This window comes from Frieseomelitta varia, unplaced genomic scaffold (genome assembly GCF_011392965.1).
Source record: "Frieseomelitta varia isolate USP_RPSP 00005682 unplaced genomic scaffold, Fvar_1.2 scaffold_903, whole genome shotgun sequence".
NCBI classification, from domain to species: Eukaryota; Metazoa; Arthropoda; class Insecta; order Hymenoptera; family Apidae; genus Frieseomelitta; species Frieseomelitta varia.
This window is the reverse complement of record NW_025110705.1, coordinates 265,601-285,384: the sequence shown is the minus strand read 5'-3', so window position 1 is coordinate 285,384 and position 19,784 is coordinate 265,601. Positions and strand designations below refer to the sequence as shown.

The window sequence follows — 19,784 nt, the reverse complement described above, 5'->3', positions numbered from 1 at the left end:
GTCTGAAACGTATTTGCAACAGAGAATTTTCACGAATATATTTTTTTTTCTGTAATTGCGCGAAGCATTCTGTGATTTCATTGGCATCGTAGCCAAATTTGGAAAGAATTTCAATATGCAATCTTCTGTCGAACAGAGAAACATGTACGTGTAACCGATAACGCGATACAATACGAAATGGTATTTTATCGAGAATGCTTCGCATCGATGGTCGTTGGTGTTGCACGAAAAAACTGTATCCGGCGTGCGTGCACGAATCAATAATCGGGGATGCAGCGTCCGTAACACTTTTGAAAGCTGTAAATAGAAAAAAAAAACAACAAAAAACGGGGGAGGGGGACGCGAGAACTTTAATTAAAAGCATCGTCCGCAGCAATGGGTCACGAACAATGCGACCATTGTGTCGCGCGGTATTTAACAGTTTCTAGTAGATAGAGCGCGTCGTTTCCATTCGATATTCCTTCGCGCAACAATGGAATTCTCTCGGAATAAAATAGCGGGAGACGCGTTATCTACGTTACGCTAGCTACGTTACCCCCTTTCCTCTCCAGTCAGCTTATTTCAAAGCTGCTGGCTGCTCAAGGCACGAGCTCAAGGCGCCATTTGCGATTCGATCGCGCCTATGCCTATGCTATGGCACCAACACTCCCGGATTCGTTCAGAACCTCCCTCCGATCGAATATCGAGCCGTTTTATCTCTTATCAGGCGATAGAGGAGCTAGAAATCTCATTCAATGCTCGCGAAGCTTCGTCGAGCACCTGCATGTTCCATCGTACGAGAGACTCGAGCCTTTCCTTCAGTTTCTTTCCCCCTCCGTTTATATTTTACACGTGAAGAAAAAAGTGTACTGAACATTCATCCGGACGAGAAACAGTCAATTTTTACTCTCACAGCGTTTCTCAATCTTCCCGCGAATATAAAGATGAAAATTATATTATACACTGGAAATATTATATTATACATTGAAAATGTAACTACATATGTGAAATTGGATGTTACGTTGTTTTATATTTTGCACGAAAAATTGTTTAGAATTCAATGAGTAAAATCACTGTATGTATTAGTTGTCAATTTGAAATTATACCAACGTAATTGTTTAACGAGTTTTGTAGCGAATCAATATTAAATTCCAACGCATATTTGAGCTAACTAAACGTTACCCATAATATTAATAATATTGAAAGCTAGCTCAAAAGACCAGGTAAAGATAATCAGAACCAGGTGAAAAAGTTAGAGAAAAATACACCAACTGGAGAAATTGCAATAAAAAGAGAAAATGAAATACATAAATTTCATCCTCGCAGCAACCTAATGTCTCCCAACATTCTACACACAAGATTCTACACAGAATCCCTCACAGTATCGTCGTAGTATCCAGAGAAAAACCTTCGAACGTTCATTGTTCTCTCTTTCTAAATCTTTTTCCAAACGGAAAACCATTCGAGGCTTCGCGTTCTTTCGCACCCTTTCGCGAAACAATCGAGTTTCGTATCGCAGCAGGAGCAAAGAAAAAAAANAAAAAAAAAAAAAAGAAATACAAACGAACGATCGAAACGCACGCGTAAAAAGGTTTCACGCTTGGCAACAGCCGTATAAAAGGAAGCAAACGAACCACGGCGACGTTTTAACATTTCGCCGATGTGCATTATGTTAATGCACCGAGGGACAAGGGCGTAACGAGCGAGAAACTCCTCGCTCGCGGTAAGAAGCATTTCCTCGACGAATGAAAGGGGAAGAAGTTCGGGCGGAACGCGAGCAACGGCGAAGAATCTTTCAAGAAAATGAACGGGGAAATGTATATGCTCTGGCCGGCGGTCCGTTTCAAAGATATTCGTACAATGAGAGCGTGATAAAAGTTTACCGTTGCCGGCTGCATCAAACCACCGTCCTGAAAAGAATAATCGACGGGAGGTTTTCTAAAAGGAAACTTTAATTCTCGTACAAACGTCTCCGCGGGACAGATTAGGTACGTCCGGGAGTCTTGTGTTCCAGCCGGCGAAGAATTACGGCGGTACGCGCGCTTTCCGCGCAGTAGTTACAGACGACTGATGTCAGACAAGACAAGAAGCGAACACCGAGCAAGAGACTGTTCATCCGTTTCCCCGTTCGTCTTTATTTTCTTGTTTCAACTCTTAACTAACATCGCCGGAGTCACTTGGGATTAATACAACTCTTTATTTCGAAGTTTAAAACCGTTATTTTAAATTGAAATGAAATTAATTGAACGAAAATTTTTTGGTCGCAAGACGTAAAATAAAATTTAAATAAATTCTGAATTTAATCTAACTTGTAATCTTCGTGGTCATCTAGATCCCGACAGAATTGTATTTGAGAGTCAATGGCAACGTGTGTATCTGCATTCTGAAAAATCAATCGTACTAAATACAGAATTGCACCTACGTTGCAATATTCTCGTGTACAACCTAAATAAACTTCCATCGAGCATTTAATATAAAAATAAAACACGCATACAAAATTGTATACTAACTTACACTGCAATTTCTTGCACGAGATGCAATTCACGTAATATTGTGTATTTTAACGTTACTGGTATATATTTTTATTCACCTGCACGTAAATTTAAACGACACGACTTTTGATATATAGAAGCTCGTAAAAAAAAAATTCTAAAAGTATTAAATACGAGCGATGTCGACTAGCAATTTTCCTAAAATTGGACGTGAACGTCAGTTGCTATAAGACGGTTGCTATTCCACGAATATTCCGCTGTGGAAGCACAGTGATCTTAAGAACGGTACAAGTCACACGAAAGAGGCGGTTTCTGGCTGGGACTGAAAGTTTCTCGCGTGATGTTACGATGAGAGAAGGGAGCAACCCTCGTAAGAAGGGAGAAAGGTTTTTTACGAGTCACGCCAGAAAGTCACTGGCAAGGCACAAAATAGTACGGCGAACACGAGTTCGGACGCATTCGTATCACGATATCGGACTGGTACACCGGGACTCTGGCTTCCTGGTTCTTCGTGCACGAATCACGCGTGTCGCGAGTGACCTGTGTATGTGTGTATGTGTGTGACTGCGGAGTCTCACGAATTCTCGATTGATTCTTCCGCAACACGAGAACAGAGAATAGCTTCGACCTTTCCCCGCTGCGGTTAGAACAACGTCGAAAGTTTCAAAAATGCTTCGATCAAATAAATTTTAATCTACAAAATTATATGTATGTAACTCATATACGCCTGACTGATGTGACTGTTCGTTCTTATCTGTGTATCTTATCTCCTGTTATTCAAAATTGTTAACATAGTAAGTTATTAAGTTATACAAATAACGAAAATTTTAATATGTACGATGGTTTTCGAGTTCGGTCAATTCATTAATCTAAGATTCACACAGATTATTATAAAAGCAAAGTACCAATCGTTTCAACTATAATTGTAAACTTCGTCGGATTTTGGCAAGTGGTCCATTTAAATCGTTTCGCGTATTTCACGAAATTGTCTCAAAAAGCTAAGGGAAATTCCCTCTCAAGTTATTCTGATCGCGCAATTCCACGCGAATACAGACGTCAACCGGCCGTTCGTGTAAACGGATAAAATACGACTTCGAAGACCCACCGAATCCCGGTTGATCTACTGGTGTGTACAGACGAAACCGAAGCTTTAAAAGGTACTCACGGCTTATTCACAGTCGTGTCTGCGTCGTAGACTTTATCCACGAAGCCAACACGCGCCCATTGCCGAGGGTAATTCGCGAACCGAGGAAATCGTGATTAGATTACAAGCTGAAACGTAGCGAGGCACGTTTGCCAATTAAATCCCGGAACTCTGCCAGAGTTCTCCGATAAAACGATATACATCGAATGCCGTGTTCTACGTTTATTGAGTCGAGACACCGATCGGCCATCATCGATAATCAAATAATATATCTGCGAAATCTTGTCTTCCATTAACCCGTCAAGAATAGAGCAATGGTGTAATTTATTATAATCTTACGGACATTTAAGTCTCGTTGAATATCGCAAAATTATTATCGGACGGATATAAAAATATTGCACGAATCTTTCCAATTTTCTTTTGCACCAATGCCAGGATATTAAACAATATTGACTAGATTACTAAAATTTAAGGTGTTTCTTTTCATTTTGTATTTCGCATTCTCCATGAGACTAGAGTAATTAAAGTAGTAATAAAATTCAAATAAACAGGAAATTTGGAAACTAAGGGATTAAACTTCGACAAGGAATTTATTACAATGATATTTGATCTGATATTTCTCTGATAATTAGAATTCAAAAATTAGATCAAGAGTTTCGCAACATTGCTCGTCAATGTTGTTCGAAATGAATGAAAAACTGGAGCTTTCGTGTTTCCTTTCGAAAACGTAATTCACTGATGAGCATAAAGGACAGATATGCATCGGATGCATTAACGAACGAGCCACGTTTGTATGATCGCATCTCGCGTCCGCGTGTACCATCGTCCAACGCGCATTAAACGCGATCAAACGACGATTACGTGTACGAACGTGCAGTTTATGCACGAGACTTGGCTGCGTGTAGGTATTATATCATCGATGACAGTGACCAGCCACGTCGTGTGTACCCAGCGTGTGTAATAAGCGAAATAAGAGAGGACTCGAGCGTGTAGGAAGTGCATAATGCCGAGTGGAATGCCAACGAGAAACACGCGCCACGGTTCAGAACGAACGCGGTACATTCAGAGAGATTTTGTGGTCAAGCGTCGGTGGTTTTCAGAAACTGTGTGGCGAAAACTACGTGCAAAGGGATAGAATGTGGTCTCGCGACTTCTTCTCTAGAGGAAGTGTAGTCTTCCATTTTTTCCAATTGCTCGGAATTTTTCAGGCGGTCTTCATAATTTTTTTTTAAATAAAAAATTACTACATACAGTGGTTCAGAGAATGTTTATACGCATACCGCGATAAAGTTTGGACTATGCTTATCATATGAAAGTTTGTGAAATTTCGTTAGTAATGAATATCGTGATTATATTTGAAAGCTTATTAAATGTTACGAAATATCGCAAAAATATTGAAGTGGAATTTTTTGAAGCTATTTAAAAATGTATACTCAATTTACTAGAAACGTAGCAAAGAACGAACTAAAATTAAAAGTCTTAAATATTGTAGTTTATTGGTGTAACGTACATAAAATTGATCATGGAAATAATTTTACGTACAAAATACGTAATATATTTACGTATATACTCTCGTGAAATATCTTGCAATTCCTACGTGTATTTTCAAAATTGTTGCTTACTTTTGCCAATATATTACCATGATAGTTGAACTTCATCATACTGCTACCAAAATTTCAAAATGTTTCATATAATTCATATGACGCATTCGTAGACAGTTTCAATATTCTACAACTTCTATATTCTGCGTGTTCAAATTTTCATTCCAGAAAACTGATCTGAAAATTTGCCCCTTCCACTTGTATTGTAAAAACTTCAAAATTTCGTACAAATACGAATAAATTTGCTAAAGTGCCAACGAAATTTCAGAACTGAATTCCATAAAATTCAGTTACTATTTACCTAAATGTTCGAATATTTTCGTTATATTAACTGTACGTACACCATGGTGAAATGGTCGCGTGATCGTAAAATAAAAAAAATACGCAAACACGAATTTCCGTCGACGAGCGGCAAGCGTTTCGCCGAAAGTTCCCGAATTATGCAAGAGTGGCGGGTATCGAACCGAGATGGTAATGCCGCATCCCTCTATATGGCCATGCATTATCACAGCGTTACGTAGTTTACGCGCGTGGGCGAAGCAGAGAAGGACGTAGTAAACGCTGAATTGTCATCAGATACGCGATACAGTTTATCAGACGAGTGGATTAAACGATCCGAGTCTAATCCGTGCGTCGTACTGGCGGCGTAATATCGCGTGTCGAGAATCGACCCGCGTTCAATTATAATATTTTATAAACGGAACCAGGCTACCCGAGCGCTTACCTGCGTCCGCTCGCGTGTAATTCAGCTAATTGCGCGCCGATATCGAAGAAGCTTTATCGTTAATTAGACGTTTCCCCCTCCCACCTCCTCCCGTCCTCCGTTTAATTCGTACCTTGACATTTACGTAAATTAACCGGCGATTTAGCCTCCCATGAAAATCGATATATTGGGTCGTCTCGCGAGTAATATGATTTTTCTGGTGGTTACGGCGAAGTGAATCGATGAGAACGATGAGAAAATGTCGACTATTCTTCGCTGCGAGTTCAAAACAGTGGAAAATGATCGAAGTTTCGGAAAATTAAGATTCGAAAACTTAACCTCTTGCGATGGAATGACGAGAACTTTTTCTTCCAAAATTGTAATATTTTCCCAGTATAATTGTAATATTTTTTCGGTATATTTCAGTGAAACAAAACAGGCAAAACAAATAGAGAAATTTATTACCTCTCGGTAATTTCCATCCAGTGGTATCATATCGTCGAGTTCAAAAAGAAAGCGACGAATTATTGTATACGGCTCGGTCGCTCGTTACGGTCCGCAATCAGTTGCCAGCGCAAGTGATTAATGGAGAGAGATAACGAAGCATAAGAATAATTACAGGCGACATAGTTCTGACTATTGAATGAAAGACACGTGGCTTTTTAGAAACTAATTGCTCAATCTTTAGAGGCGTACTCGAATATCCTGCAATACCTACCCCCGGTCGCAAAATTTCTTTTTTTTTATCGACATGTGCTTTCTCAAGTCGTCGAAGTCAAAACTAACTGAGATCAGTGGTTCTAAAGATTCGTTACAGGAGAGGAGAGGGGACAAAATGTTGAACAAAGTAAAGCCGGAGAGGGATTCGACGGCGGAATATCTGGTTGGTGAAAATAATGCTCCTCCGAGCTTTCTCGCGCGCGTTCACAAAAGAATCGCATAGAACGAGATACTGTAGGAAATAAAATAGTACTAGACGGTATCTGGGTCACCTTAAAGGGCACACGCCTAGCCGAATTACCGGCGAGAAATGGAGAGAGAGAGAGAGAGAGAGAGAGAGAGAGATACCTTGAGTCCGTTCGATTGGACCGAACAACCCCTACCATTCGAATCTTCCTAAGTCCATTCCATTAACTCCCGTTTTCGAGAGCCCCGTTTCGATCTTCGAACTTGGAGGATTTCGAACAGTTGGTGAAGTTGGTTTCGCGTTACCCTGAACCAAGAGATGTTCCCCGAAACTAGTTACCATGCTAAATCCCGTTAATAGACGGTATTATTATGTCATTGTGTAATACGTGAGTTGAATGTAGCATCATCCATCATTGTGTTTGTTGTACGTCTATTAACCCTTCGAGCTTCATACGGACAAAGCTAGAAATGGCTTCGCACTTGTCCGAAGATTATACGAACAATTTAGTATGCTGAGAATAATTAGTCTACGCATTATAATGGATACTATATTATAAGTTCATTTAATTTAAACGCAACCTTAAATGGAATGAAAATTGAGGATCGAACGAAGCTTTTTATCAGACAAACAATGGTTTCATCAGGTTCCTCTTTGGTCTTCAGAATATACAAATTTTTCAACTATATGTATAGTTTGTGTAACTTCGAACAGTGTCAAAAGCTGATGCGACACGGGAAGGCGACGAACGTCGCGGTAAATTATTGGAGAAAATCGAGAAAGGAAAGATGAAGCCGAGTAGAAGGAAAATATGTTCGCCCCGCGATAAGGAAATTATTATATTATGGCTGAAATCGAATGAAATTGTCAACGATTTCATTCGATGAATGGGACTTTAATGCCAACGAGAGACAGTATGCATCGAGGATGATAACGTGCTTCGCATTTCAAGCAATCCGTTCACTGAAGCCAATGTAACGAAGCGTAAATAAAACTCTTTTGTACATTCACAATACTCTCGAATGCAAAATGAATAAAGCTGATTTTTCAATTGAAATATTTGTCTCGCGTAAGAGTACACATTACTTTTATTTTACAATGTATGATTTCTAGACGCAACAATCAGGAAACAGAAATAATCTACGCCCGATTTCGTTACCGCTTAATAACAATCGATGATTCTCGCTTTATCAAAACAAATCAGGGCATTGATAGACATTAGCGTCTCATGCGATAACTTCGTGATTCATTGAACCATATCATGATTCATTTCGACGACCAAAGTGATTTGATTCGTCAATCATTTTCCAGCATCCATCTTAATTACGACTCGCGAACATCAACGAACCGGACACTGACCTAACCGAACTAAACTACAAGATGATCTTTACGAATAATCTCCAAGAAAAAACTGTCCAAAAGAAAACCAAGAAAATATCGTCTTGCATATCGAGGGGAGAAGTAAAAATACGTATCGTGTAAAAGAGAAAAGAGAAAGAGAAAATATCATAAACGTCCACGAGACGAATCGATACATGCAATTCGTGTCAGCCAGCGATAAATCAAAGGCGTTTATCCGCGAGGAGACACTCGTCCCGTCATCGATCACTCGTGACAAAAAAACCATTACGTCCCGCGCTATTCACGGCAAGTCGGTCGTGCCGGAAGAGAAGATCAATAATGTGTTTCAATTTGTCATGCACGGTCCAGGGATGTTCCTCGTGCTTCATTAACACCAGAGACGTTCTATTTACAATCGAATCAGGTTCAAGTTAGGTGCCGGTTACAACTCGCAACGAAGACGCACCCGCGACACAATTCAACAACCGACAGAACTTTCGGATCACCGGCCGCATCCGGCCTGGAATCGACGAGTCACGAAGTCACGATCAGACTGCTTCGTCCACGTGTGTTTCTTATATTTGCGCGATAACGTAGGTTACTGTATTATCAGACAGTCGACGAAAGCACCATCGAACGAACGTTCGTAGAAACTGATACACCTGCGCGCGCCATCTATCGTAGGGTAGTGAAATTCACTTTGGGGATGAAAGTAGATTAGTTATCTTCAGAAAGGATTAAATCGATATTTAGAGGGTGTAAATAAAATTGGAGATTTTTGTATAAGAGTTTGATGAATTTTAGGTGTTCCGTAAAATGGTAAAATAAATTAACTAACTAAAATAAAATAACTAACTCGATTTTTAGAGGGTGTAAATAAAATTGGAGATTTTTGTATAAGGGTTTGATAAATTTTAGATGTTTCGTAAAGTGGTAAAATAAATTAACTAACTAAAATAAAATAACTGACTCGATTTTTTCAGGGTGTAAATAAAATTGGAGATTTTTGTATAAGGGTTTGATAAATTTTAGATGTTTCGTAAAGTGGTAAAATAAATTATTCACTCTCGACACAGACGAAATACATATATGAACCTCGTCGTTCAGAATAGATTAAATTGACGTTTCAAATAAAATTTTAAAGACCACAAGTGTTTAATGAATATTAAATCTTTTGTATTACAGTAAAATTAATTTAAAATGGAATGGATTAAAATTACATTTAAATATTCAGGTATAAAAAAAATTGGAGGAAAGTTAATCTCGTATCGTAGTAAAATTAATTTAAAACTGAAAATAATTAGAAAATAAGTATGTCTATTCTTATACCTCGTCTGTGCTTTTATATATAAAGAAAATTGAAGATCGTACTTAAATACTTGTAATATAATTCGTTCTTTTCACTTCAGATCATTCGAATGAAATTCAAAATACGTAACACGCATGGCACGAGCAATTATACGATACCGAGGCACGACGAATGAAGCATTTTATCGATTAAAAAATAGCCGATAAATGCAGTACAGAGTAGCTCGTTTGCCGACGCTCCCTATCGATTTCAATTTCGCTTGCCCGGTATTCTAGCAGATGGCGAACCTTCCAACTCCTTTCTGAGCATGCGTCGACACGTGTATGCGCCAATATTTAATTCGATAAACCGCTTACGTCCAAGCTGCTCCTCCGCCGTTTTACGCAACATTTACAATTCAATAAGCAGACCATTTGCCATGCAACGAGCAACTATTAAATATTACCTTGTTCACGGCTTCGTGGCTAGTTAGGATGTGCTGGCTACCGTCGGGATGTAGGATACGATCGACCGAATTCGGTCTAGGAACTCCGTCCAGTTGGCCTGCCTCCTTCAGCTGGGGCGGCGACGGCGGCGGTGGCAGTTGCTCGTCCACTCCTCCACCAGCGTAACGGGTCTTCTGTAATCCGAGAATTTGATCGTTTATCAATTTCATCCTTCCCCGCTCGATCGTTCGTACTTGTAAGGGTGCGTACACGTTTGTTGTTTAAGCTTGTCTAATGCGTTACTTGTGCGTACGAGGGTGAACTATCAGCAATGCAATTTTCTTAAATACTTATGCATTGGTTTTCATTTATTACAATCGTATAGATTTCAACCAGCTATTTTAATTTTTTTTTTTTAGTAGTTCTAGTCATTTTATGTTTCTATTTACTGACGTTTATAGTAACTCCACTAACTGACTCGATTTTATATACGAATACGTGAAGATATTTCTCAATTTTTCGATATTCGAAGCACATCGTTTACATTAGATTTTCTTGTTCGTGACATTTGCTACAACACCGAGCAACAAACGTGTACGCGCCCTGACATTTTCTTTCAGAAACAAACACCACCATTTTCCGTATTAGCCATTTCTAAATACTGACGTGCAGGCCATGGAAAATCGTGCGAACGAATTTACTGTTACGCAGCCTGGACGACCTCGATTTACGTTTAACGTACGATTGTCCGCGTTCCGGTTCCGTGTCCGACTGTCGCTGTTGCTGTTGCGAAATTCTGATCGGGCACATGCCGCTTGGTCTGACTTTCGGAACGTTCAAGAAGATCATCTTTTCACGCGACAGATCGTACCGGTGCGAGAGAAAAGGAGAAAAAGAATTGGCTGAGCACGTCGGCGGTGAGCACGGTTTCAACTGAGGTTGCTCGTAACCAGGCTTCGATATCGATGACGCTTCTACTGAGCTAATCCCCCTGGAATCCCGGATTTCGTTTCATTATCGCGGCCGTGCGGGGCTTCTGGATACGATGGCCTGTCGAGTGGCCAACCGCGCTATCAATGATCAAACGTTTATTGAAACCTTTTCGTTTGAAGTAGCTCACACCTTGCCATCTATGTGAATAAACATCGACGTGAGCTGCCGTCCGTGCAATTTGATTTTCACCACGAAGCCTGACTGCGTCTGTTAGGTTCTAGCGAATACACCGGTGAATAACTGCGGCGGAATTGAAACAATCAAAATGTTGCAATATCAAATTTTAATGTCCGATTGGATATGGGATAAGATTAATTCGATGAGATTTTATAATGTTTGGTGCAATGTTGCGAGGATATTCAAGAAATGCTCGATGCGACTTATGAAAACTTTATCTTCGCTGCAAAACTTTATCTTCTTCGAAGTTGTTGCCAATTTTCATTGTTGATATTTCATGATGTTTCTTTCTATTTCTTTCTTTGCAACATTTTCCTCATTATATTATTCCTCATTATATTCCTGTTCCTTCTTTTTATTAGAAGAATTCTCCTTTCTTACCTTCAGCTATTTTTTCTATTATTGCTGTATCGTCTTTTCCGAGGTCTAGTATTGTCTTTTTATTCGTACAGTTTCTTTCTCGCTTTTTAAAATATTAACAGCAATATATAATGTTGTACAGAATTAGTAAGAAGCTGAATTAAATACGAGGATACTAAGATAATACTAAATTAGCCTAGTTACAATCGGCTAGCTTGGTAATTCAAGCACGCTATTCTTGGAAGATAAAAGGCAACCGGAGAAAAAGTCCTTCGTTAAGTGAATTTACTCGTGCACGAATTCTACTAATCGAATCGAGGAAAGAGAATTTAGATGTGCACGGCGTGGTAAACTTCTAAACAATGGAGAATGTCTAAGATGAAAAGAGAGTGCGACGAAAGAAGTTGATTAGATTCAAAAGTCTCAGATTGTCAAGAAAAGTAAGTTTGTTACTAGTATTTCGTTCGACGGTCTCATTGTCTCTTTATTGTTGAAATTTTCTCGATTTCCAGGCATAGTTGCCTGCTACCGTCACATTTTCCTCGACGCTAGAATTTTTTCTAAAATTCTCGGAAAGAGAAGGGCATTCGCAGAAACATCAACGACGAGCACGTACTTGATGGAAACGATTTTGAAGAAAGTGACCATTAGCGACCACCGGCCAACCATACGGAGCACTCTGTCCACGTCAGGCACGCGATCAGAGAGTAGTTTGGGGCGCGTTAGGTCAATTTCCGATACCCGGCACTCGTAAAAATTGAAGATATGGGAAATGAATTTGGGAGAGTTCTATGAAAAGTGTCGGAATGGTGTCTATCTCTTTCACGCACTCGAAAAGTGATGCTTCACATTGGAAAATGTCCATCATTGACTACGTACGTTTCACGGTAGTTTAATTTCCGACTCGACTACACTTTGGATGAAATATATATATTTTATAGCTTCGTAGAAACAGTTATATCTATTATTATCATTGAAAATTACGCAAGTCTGGTAAAAGCAATCAAAGTGCTANATTTATTGCAAGAAATTTTAATAAATCATAATCAGATTACCATGGAATAAAGATCAAATTCTGTGCCAATCTATAAAATTTATGAAATTTCTTGACTCGTCGTTTATAAGATTCTCCTATATTCTGTAACATCCTATCTACCTTTGAGAACTGTAAAATTGCATTTATTTAAAATTATTACAATCAATTCCCCATAGATAAGATTAGTAAATTAATTAGCCAATATATTGATAACTTTTTCTCTTGAATGTTCTTTTAACATTACGACACATAATTTTATATATATAATATTATTATAATCTTATATATACATAATCTTATATATATTACCATCAAGAACCAAACAATACTTTGTTACATTATTACATATACTTCAAACTTGATTACATATACTTGAAACTTCATAAAATTATAGAATCGTAAAAATCGTGAAAAGTATAATGACAAAATATCAAGCGAGTCTTTGAACTTTCCCAACATTAGAAAGTATCATTCAGCAACACAGAGACATAGAGTGGTCGAGAAGATCGCTGGCCAGTAATTAAATTGTAAGATAATAAGCAAATTATTAATCAATAATAAATAATAACTGAATCGAGGAAAATAGAAGATAGAAAATATCAACCAGTATCGCAGGAAATGTAACTCCGTCTTGAATTGAATTTTTCCGGTATCGCTGTGCCAATCGATTTCGTGCTTTAGTGCCATGGCGCTTTAATCCGAAAACACTCTAATGTGGTGTCATATGTTACACGTAACGACGTGTCACTTCCTGGCTAACGTGGACCACGGAATTTCCTCCGGCCACACGGCCGCGGATCAAAAACAGCAGAAATAAAATAGATCGATGCCGTTTCCGACTCGATCCACCGACTGCTCAATTTTTCACCGTTTAAATGCAACCGTGATGATAAATGAACTCGACCGCTTGTCCACCGGAATACGGTGCAATGGGCAGGCTGATATAAATAAATAGCGGCTTCCTGCTTTCCGAGCAAATTTTCAGCTCGTTGCTGGAATTCCGAAGCATATTAAACCATTAAACATTGAAACGCGTGAATGATACGATTACGTTTAAAAACAAAATCATACAAGCGATTCACTTCTCTCTCTCTCTCTCTCCCTCTGATTCCTATAAATTATTCTTTTCTATCGAATGTTCGCGAGTTTTCCAATTTCGGTTAGCGAATCAAACGAAGCGGATCGTTGTTTTTGCAACGTTAATTCTGCGGCGAACGATAAGTTGGTGACAGCAGACGGAGATGCAAATCGATTTAACCTCTTGCGCTGGAATGACGTGCCACGCACGTCGACAACTTTTTGTTCCAAAATTGCAATATTTTCTCAGTTTTAAGTATATTTAAGTAAAACAAATGAGCACCTATGAGTAACCAAATAATACCAACTCATCGTCTACTATTTGAATGCAGCAAGTACCACGCCCAAAGGCAAAAATACAAAATAACATCACCAAGCAGCCCTGACGTCACAGAAACAAGATATAATCGTCTAGAAAAGAAGAAAACAGCACCAGAAAACAGGTCGCTAATGACCAGAAGTAGATACGACGTTAACCATAAATTAAAAGAAAAAAAATAGGCGAAACAATTAATAAATTTTCGAGCTCAAAAAGAAAGCGACGAATTATCGTACGATCTGGTCACTCGTTATGGTCCGCAAGTCAGTTGCCAGCGCAAGTGGTTACAACTTTCACGTCAGAGAGACTTACGTGGCTCCAGCAGCATCCGCAAAAATTGCTGGATCGTTTCGTGGCGCGTGTTGCGACATAACGATTGAAGCGTTCGCCGGAGCGACAGGTCCTCTTTGTTCTTCGTTTGCGTACCTTAATAGGAACACCGTACATATAGTCGCTAAAACGACGCCGTGAATGACGCACGATAGACACCCAATCGATCATTGTGTCGCCGTGTTTGATTCCATTCACCGTTTATTCGCGTACAGTTTGCACCGCACAGTGTTTATACTACGCAGTATTTGCCCGCTAGATCGTGTGATCTTTTCTTTACACTATCCCTCTCTCTCTTTCTCTCTCTCTCTCTCTCTCTCTCTCTCTCTCTCTCTCTCTCTATATATATATATATATATATATATATATATATATATATATATATATATTCTCGATCGTCTCTGCTTTTTGACGTGTTTCGTTTTATTCAGAATTCAGTTGGAATATCGATCGTGGCATAGATACTAATTCCCAATATTAGAAGTCTGCGTTAACTCACACACACTTGTCCGACTGTCTATACATTTCCATCATTCTCGATTGTATTTACTTCGATAAACTTCTGTTTAGAATCCTCTTCATTTCGAACGTACGAATTCGAACTTCGATATTGAAATTTTATTTCCCATTCACGCGTGTACGCTTCACGATCGTGAAACTGTTTCTTCATCCACGACACACAAATCGTCTCGTCAGACATTCGAGAAACATTCCGATCCTGTTTTCGTACACACTGCGACATACTTCTCCCATAAACCGTCGCAAAGCTTTCACAAAGCTCGTTTTCACGCAAAGTCAGAGCCAAAGAAGTCCTCCCTTTCATCCAACCAATAGATATCCACGTTCGACTATCGCTTTAAAACACTCGCCGCGAAAGGTTCGCCTCGCCGGAAGGTAGAACAAACGAAGAAAAGGGAATCGAATCGAAATGAATCCCGATCGACGTCGGCAGGAACTTGAGGGGAGCTTCGTGAGATAGATAGCGAGGCAGTTTCACCGTAAGAAGGTTCAACGCGAAGGTTGAGGGATGAATAGTGGCTGCAGTTGGCCCGACGATTCCGCGAATGGCACGCCAGCAGATAAAGAAGTTTCGCGCCGAGTGAAAAATGAAATTTAAAAGGCGAACGGGTTAGGTTCCGAGCGAGGCCGCGTCGCGAAGCTTGGCGCGAAAGTTAACGAAGCAACTTCGTTAAAATTCGCCCGTAAAAAGTCGCACGTTCTCCGGGATATTATTTTTAGCCTTGTTCGCACCGTTCGAGACAATGTTTCTGGTTCCGCGTGCACTTTCGTTTAACGGCCGCTCGGAAGAACGAAAACTTCAAAGCGAGCTAAAACGTTTATGCATTTCCAAGGATATCAAACAGCGTCGTTAAACTGTTTACAAAAGAATCACGAAGCATCGAGTAGAATGGCAACTGCTCTAAATACGTCAGTACGCGTTCCGAGCACAATTATCCCGCCGTTTTGTTCCTATTCCCTCCTTTATTTCTTTCCCACTTCGTTTCTGTTAAATATTCGAGTCTTATAGTTCGTGCCTTTCAGCGAAATTAGCAGAGTCAACGACAGAGGGACACAACTGGTCTACTACTTTGGTCAACGTCGTTGAATTGTTCGGAAAAGAATCGCGGAGCAAAGCGAATAAAACAGTGGCTGTTTCAAAAGCGTCAAAACCTGTGTGTTCCAATGCAATTATTCTGCCCTTTCGTACAACAAACCTTCCCTCCCTTCGCACGACGAGTTGAGAATACAAGAAAGGTTTGTAAGAGGTGTCAGAAAAAGTTCACACGTTGAATACTTGGCCGCTGTTTCCCCTGCGATTTGAAGTTGATGACTCGAGGCACCGCGATCCACGAGGGAGAATCGACCGATATCGCGCCGTGTACCTCAGATCAGATTATTTTCTTTTCGACCATGCTCTTGGAAAGCTATTTCTTGCGCGCTCGTTTCATCTCAACATGCATTCAAACAACCGATTTCACGTCACGAGTTCTTCCGAGAAAAATACGAAGCTCTGACAAGGTCAGCTATTCGTTTCAATTAATGGTTCCTGCTTTTTACTCTCGTCCGCGTGTTTCCCGTGTTCTCATCGATCCATCTCGACTTCGGATCGAAAGCAAACGTTCTCTCCCGTGAAAAAACAACGCGATAATTCAGTAGTAATTCAGCAATGTTGCATCGTGAATCCTCTCCCTTCTCATCGAAAAGCGAATTTTGTTCTTTAGATACGCGCTTCGGTCGTTGAACGACGATAACAATTTGACAGAGACTGCCACGTCTAAGAGAATCTACAATTTCGCGCACACAGTGTTGCATATAAAGGCAACACAGTTAATAGTTGTTATCATACTTTGTGGATTCGTAATTCAGTAGAAAAAAGAAAGACGATGAATACTCTTTCGTGGAGAAACGAGTCTTCCCCGATTTTCAGACAACGTAACGCTTCGATCGAATCGAAGAGAGTCTACCCGTCTACACCAAACACAGGATTCGCGTCTCGTTTTTACGCGCAAAGTGCGTGCAAAAGCGAGACAATCGGCCACTGTTGTCGCACTTTGTTATCGTAGCGATCCACCAGCGTGACATTGAGAACACAACTGTGGGAGAAGCAACGTACGAACGAACGAAACGAACGAACATAGGCATAGAGTTCAAAGAAACGTGTAAGATATATGCAAGAACGCGCGGAGCAGGAATCTCGAGGGGATGGATGTCGGCGTTGTTACTGGCGTTAGAACGTTTCGACGTTGGTGGCCTTCGCGTTCCGCCGCTCCTACCAAGGCGTCGTGGTCTAATTCCGACGCGCAATCTTTTCGTCGAAACCACGCTATACGCCACACTGCTGCTTGCTCGACGTTTCCAAGCCTGTTTCTAGCCACACGTGCAACGATCCGTGTTTGCGAGCGTGATAAAGGCGAGAATTAATCCGGTTTTCCATGCGAACGGACTCACCCCCTAGCGGTAAGAGGTAAGACCTATTCCAAACACCCCCACTTCGCTCAACGATTCTAGGACGACTCGTTCGGTATGGTTTCGCGATTGATCGAGCCGTGGGAGAGAACGGGGAATCCTTCGATGTTGTAAATATACTCGCGGACAATAGAGACGTGACGTTCGCCCGGAGGGCAACGAAGATCGATGCCCGACGAGATTGTCTTCCCTTGGAAATTTCTCGGAAAATTTACGTACCCGGCCTGATTAAGCAGCCGCTTAATTAAAGTTCGCGCGGTTAGAAGCGGAGGAGCCCCGGCCGGAACGCGAGCCGGGTTCAATGGCACAGAAACGGCGAACACGTTATATCGACGGTTATTTATAATCGGCGCCGCACCGAAACGTCGCTATTATTTCATTAACGGTCTTGCTCGAGTGTAATTTCGAGACGAACGTTCGAACGACGGCGAACGTAAGGCGGTACAATTACCGTGGACGGGGCTCGTTTCCCCCCGTCGAATTAACGGGTTTACGCGAAGGTGGTGTCGAATTCTCCCCGTCGCAGTTCCCAATCGCAGTTTCAAACGAAGTTAATTAACTTGAATGATATAGAACGGACCGCATCGGTAAGTAAAAACTGTCGATCAAAAGTAAAATCGAAACTTAATTTCACGCTCGTGCGACAACAACGCCAAATGTGTTTGTACATGTATGTTGTTCATCATGGTTGAATTAATAACCTAATTTTTAATTTCTTGGCTGAGTTTTAAGAATTGTTTTTTTTTTTATATATATTGGAAACGTATTATGTATTTTAATAGTATATTATATAGTATTACATTATAAACGTATTATGTCTTATATTACTATTATACAGTACATTATTATTAATATATTATATTATATATTTTTCGTAAATTTTGTAAAACACTGTAGAATCAGTGATGGCATGATATTAGAATCTCTCGCTTTAACATTGGATTAAATACCATTTAATTTTACGTAATACCGGTATTATTTAATAGTACTTCCGCACCTACTATTAAACAGAAACTTTAACACAAATTGAAACGTAGAACTTGATAAGACAAAACGCTTTGTTGGAAAATAATGGTACACGCAAATACCCTTAATAGCCACCTGGTAAGTAAAAACGTGCCAGCGGTGGTTGGTCGAAGTCTATCGAAGCAATGACCGTAATGAAAACTAACGCGTTCCACGCTCCCCGAACGGATTAAACAACTAACGGCTGCATGACTGCGTTTCACCAGGTTAATCAGCCCGATTAAATCAAATGGAACGCATTATACGCAGTTTCCACACTTTATTTGCAAATACGGAAGCCGCGTAACGCCACTGATAATTCAGTCACGTTGATTTCTAGCATAATTTACAAATTGCCCGGCCGCAGACGAGCCTGCCGTGGGCCTATGTTTAATCGTCGACTTTGTGACGAGCGACCCGCCGTTAATCGACAAAACGGCGTGTAAAATTAAAGCAAATTGCAAAACGTCCGCGGACAGAATGGAAAATGGTTAGAAACAAATGAAATTATCGGCAAAGTCGTTTTACGTTTGCCTTTCAACACACACACACAAACACACACACGCGCGCGCGCGTCATCTATGAAATTTTCTCGTATCTTTCATTGTTTGCAAAAGGGGAAATTATTTCTCGTGTCATCGATTTTTCCAAGTGAATTCCATCATGCAAACGAGTCGCACGATGAAATTTCATCGACGATATTTCTAAAACGGCGCGCAACTTTCGCGAGGGAACAGGCAGAAAGATGACAGGGAACGTGAGCTGCGTCACGAGTACAATGTGTCTTTCCTTTTTTCCGCTTTGCTCGCCAGGGAAATGAGAAAGCAAGAAGAAACAACAGCGTTGCCGGAACCTGGGAAATTATAGTCCGCTTTTGATGCAAAACAGATTAATTTCTGTTCCTGCCTCGAAGAATACTCTTTTGCGAGGAATACCGAGAAAAACATGCAATAGCTTGGGTGACAGTCAATCCGACAGAAGCAGTTTTAATTAACTGTTTTTTTTTAATTATCGTAAAGTTTTTAATTATTTACACGTAAAGAGAACAACGCAAAAAGTTATCAGCGGCTGTTAATTGATCGACGAATATCTGCAGTTACAGTTTCAATGGAGTTATATGGCAGAAACACGTCGGTACAGTAGGAAACTATGAGTTTACAGCGGAAAATTGTAGGAATCTGACAGACTTTTCTATTACCAACCGAGTATCAAAAATTCGCCGATTAAATCTTCAAAGAATCTCAATATTTAAACTTCTTGTTGTTAATTAAGGATATACAGATATATTTGTTGAAAATTATTATTATTATTATTATTATGGTATACTTTCGAGTTTGAACGGTATTATTGTTTAGTACGATTAGAGACCGAAATTAATTTTCACACGACATTATTTACAGACTTACGAACCTGAGTTTCGTCTACGTGGTCCGGAGCTTCTGGACTGGCCGACTTGCGGCCATAAATGTTCGACAGAGTCTGGTTCACCGGGAAGTCTGGACCACCCTGCAATAACCACACGATCTAAAAACATCTCCACATGTCCTGTCGACGAAAAAACGGTGCAAATTATACTCGTAACGTGATTATCGTATATAGCCGTTGAAAATTTATAATTA

At 40.1% G+C, this 19,784-nt stretch overlaps 1 protein-coding gene across 2 annotated transcripts in view; it reads right to left on the bottom strand.

Moving 5' to 3' along the window:
- LOC122537333 (probable basic-leucine zipper transcription factor Q) overlaps positions 1 to 19,784 on the bottom strand; it is a 197,139-nt gene that overhangs the window by 91,715 nt on the left and 85,640 nt on the right. Inside the window, exons 3-4 of one of the 2 annotated variants that reach the window (XM_043670423.1) lie at positions 19,576 to 19,671; positions 9,922 to 10,095 (exon numbers count right to left, since the gene is read on the bottom strand). In XM_043670423.1, the coding sequence (XP_043526358.1) occupies positions 9,922 to 10,095; positions 19,576 to 19,671 (270 nt within the window). The remainder of the gene's footprint in view (positions 1 to 9,921; positions 10,096 to 19,575; positions 19,672 to 19,784) is intronic. The other variant, XM_043670424.1, reaches the window with a different exon arrangement.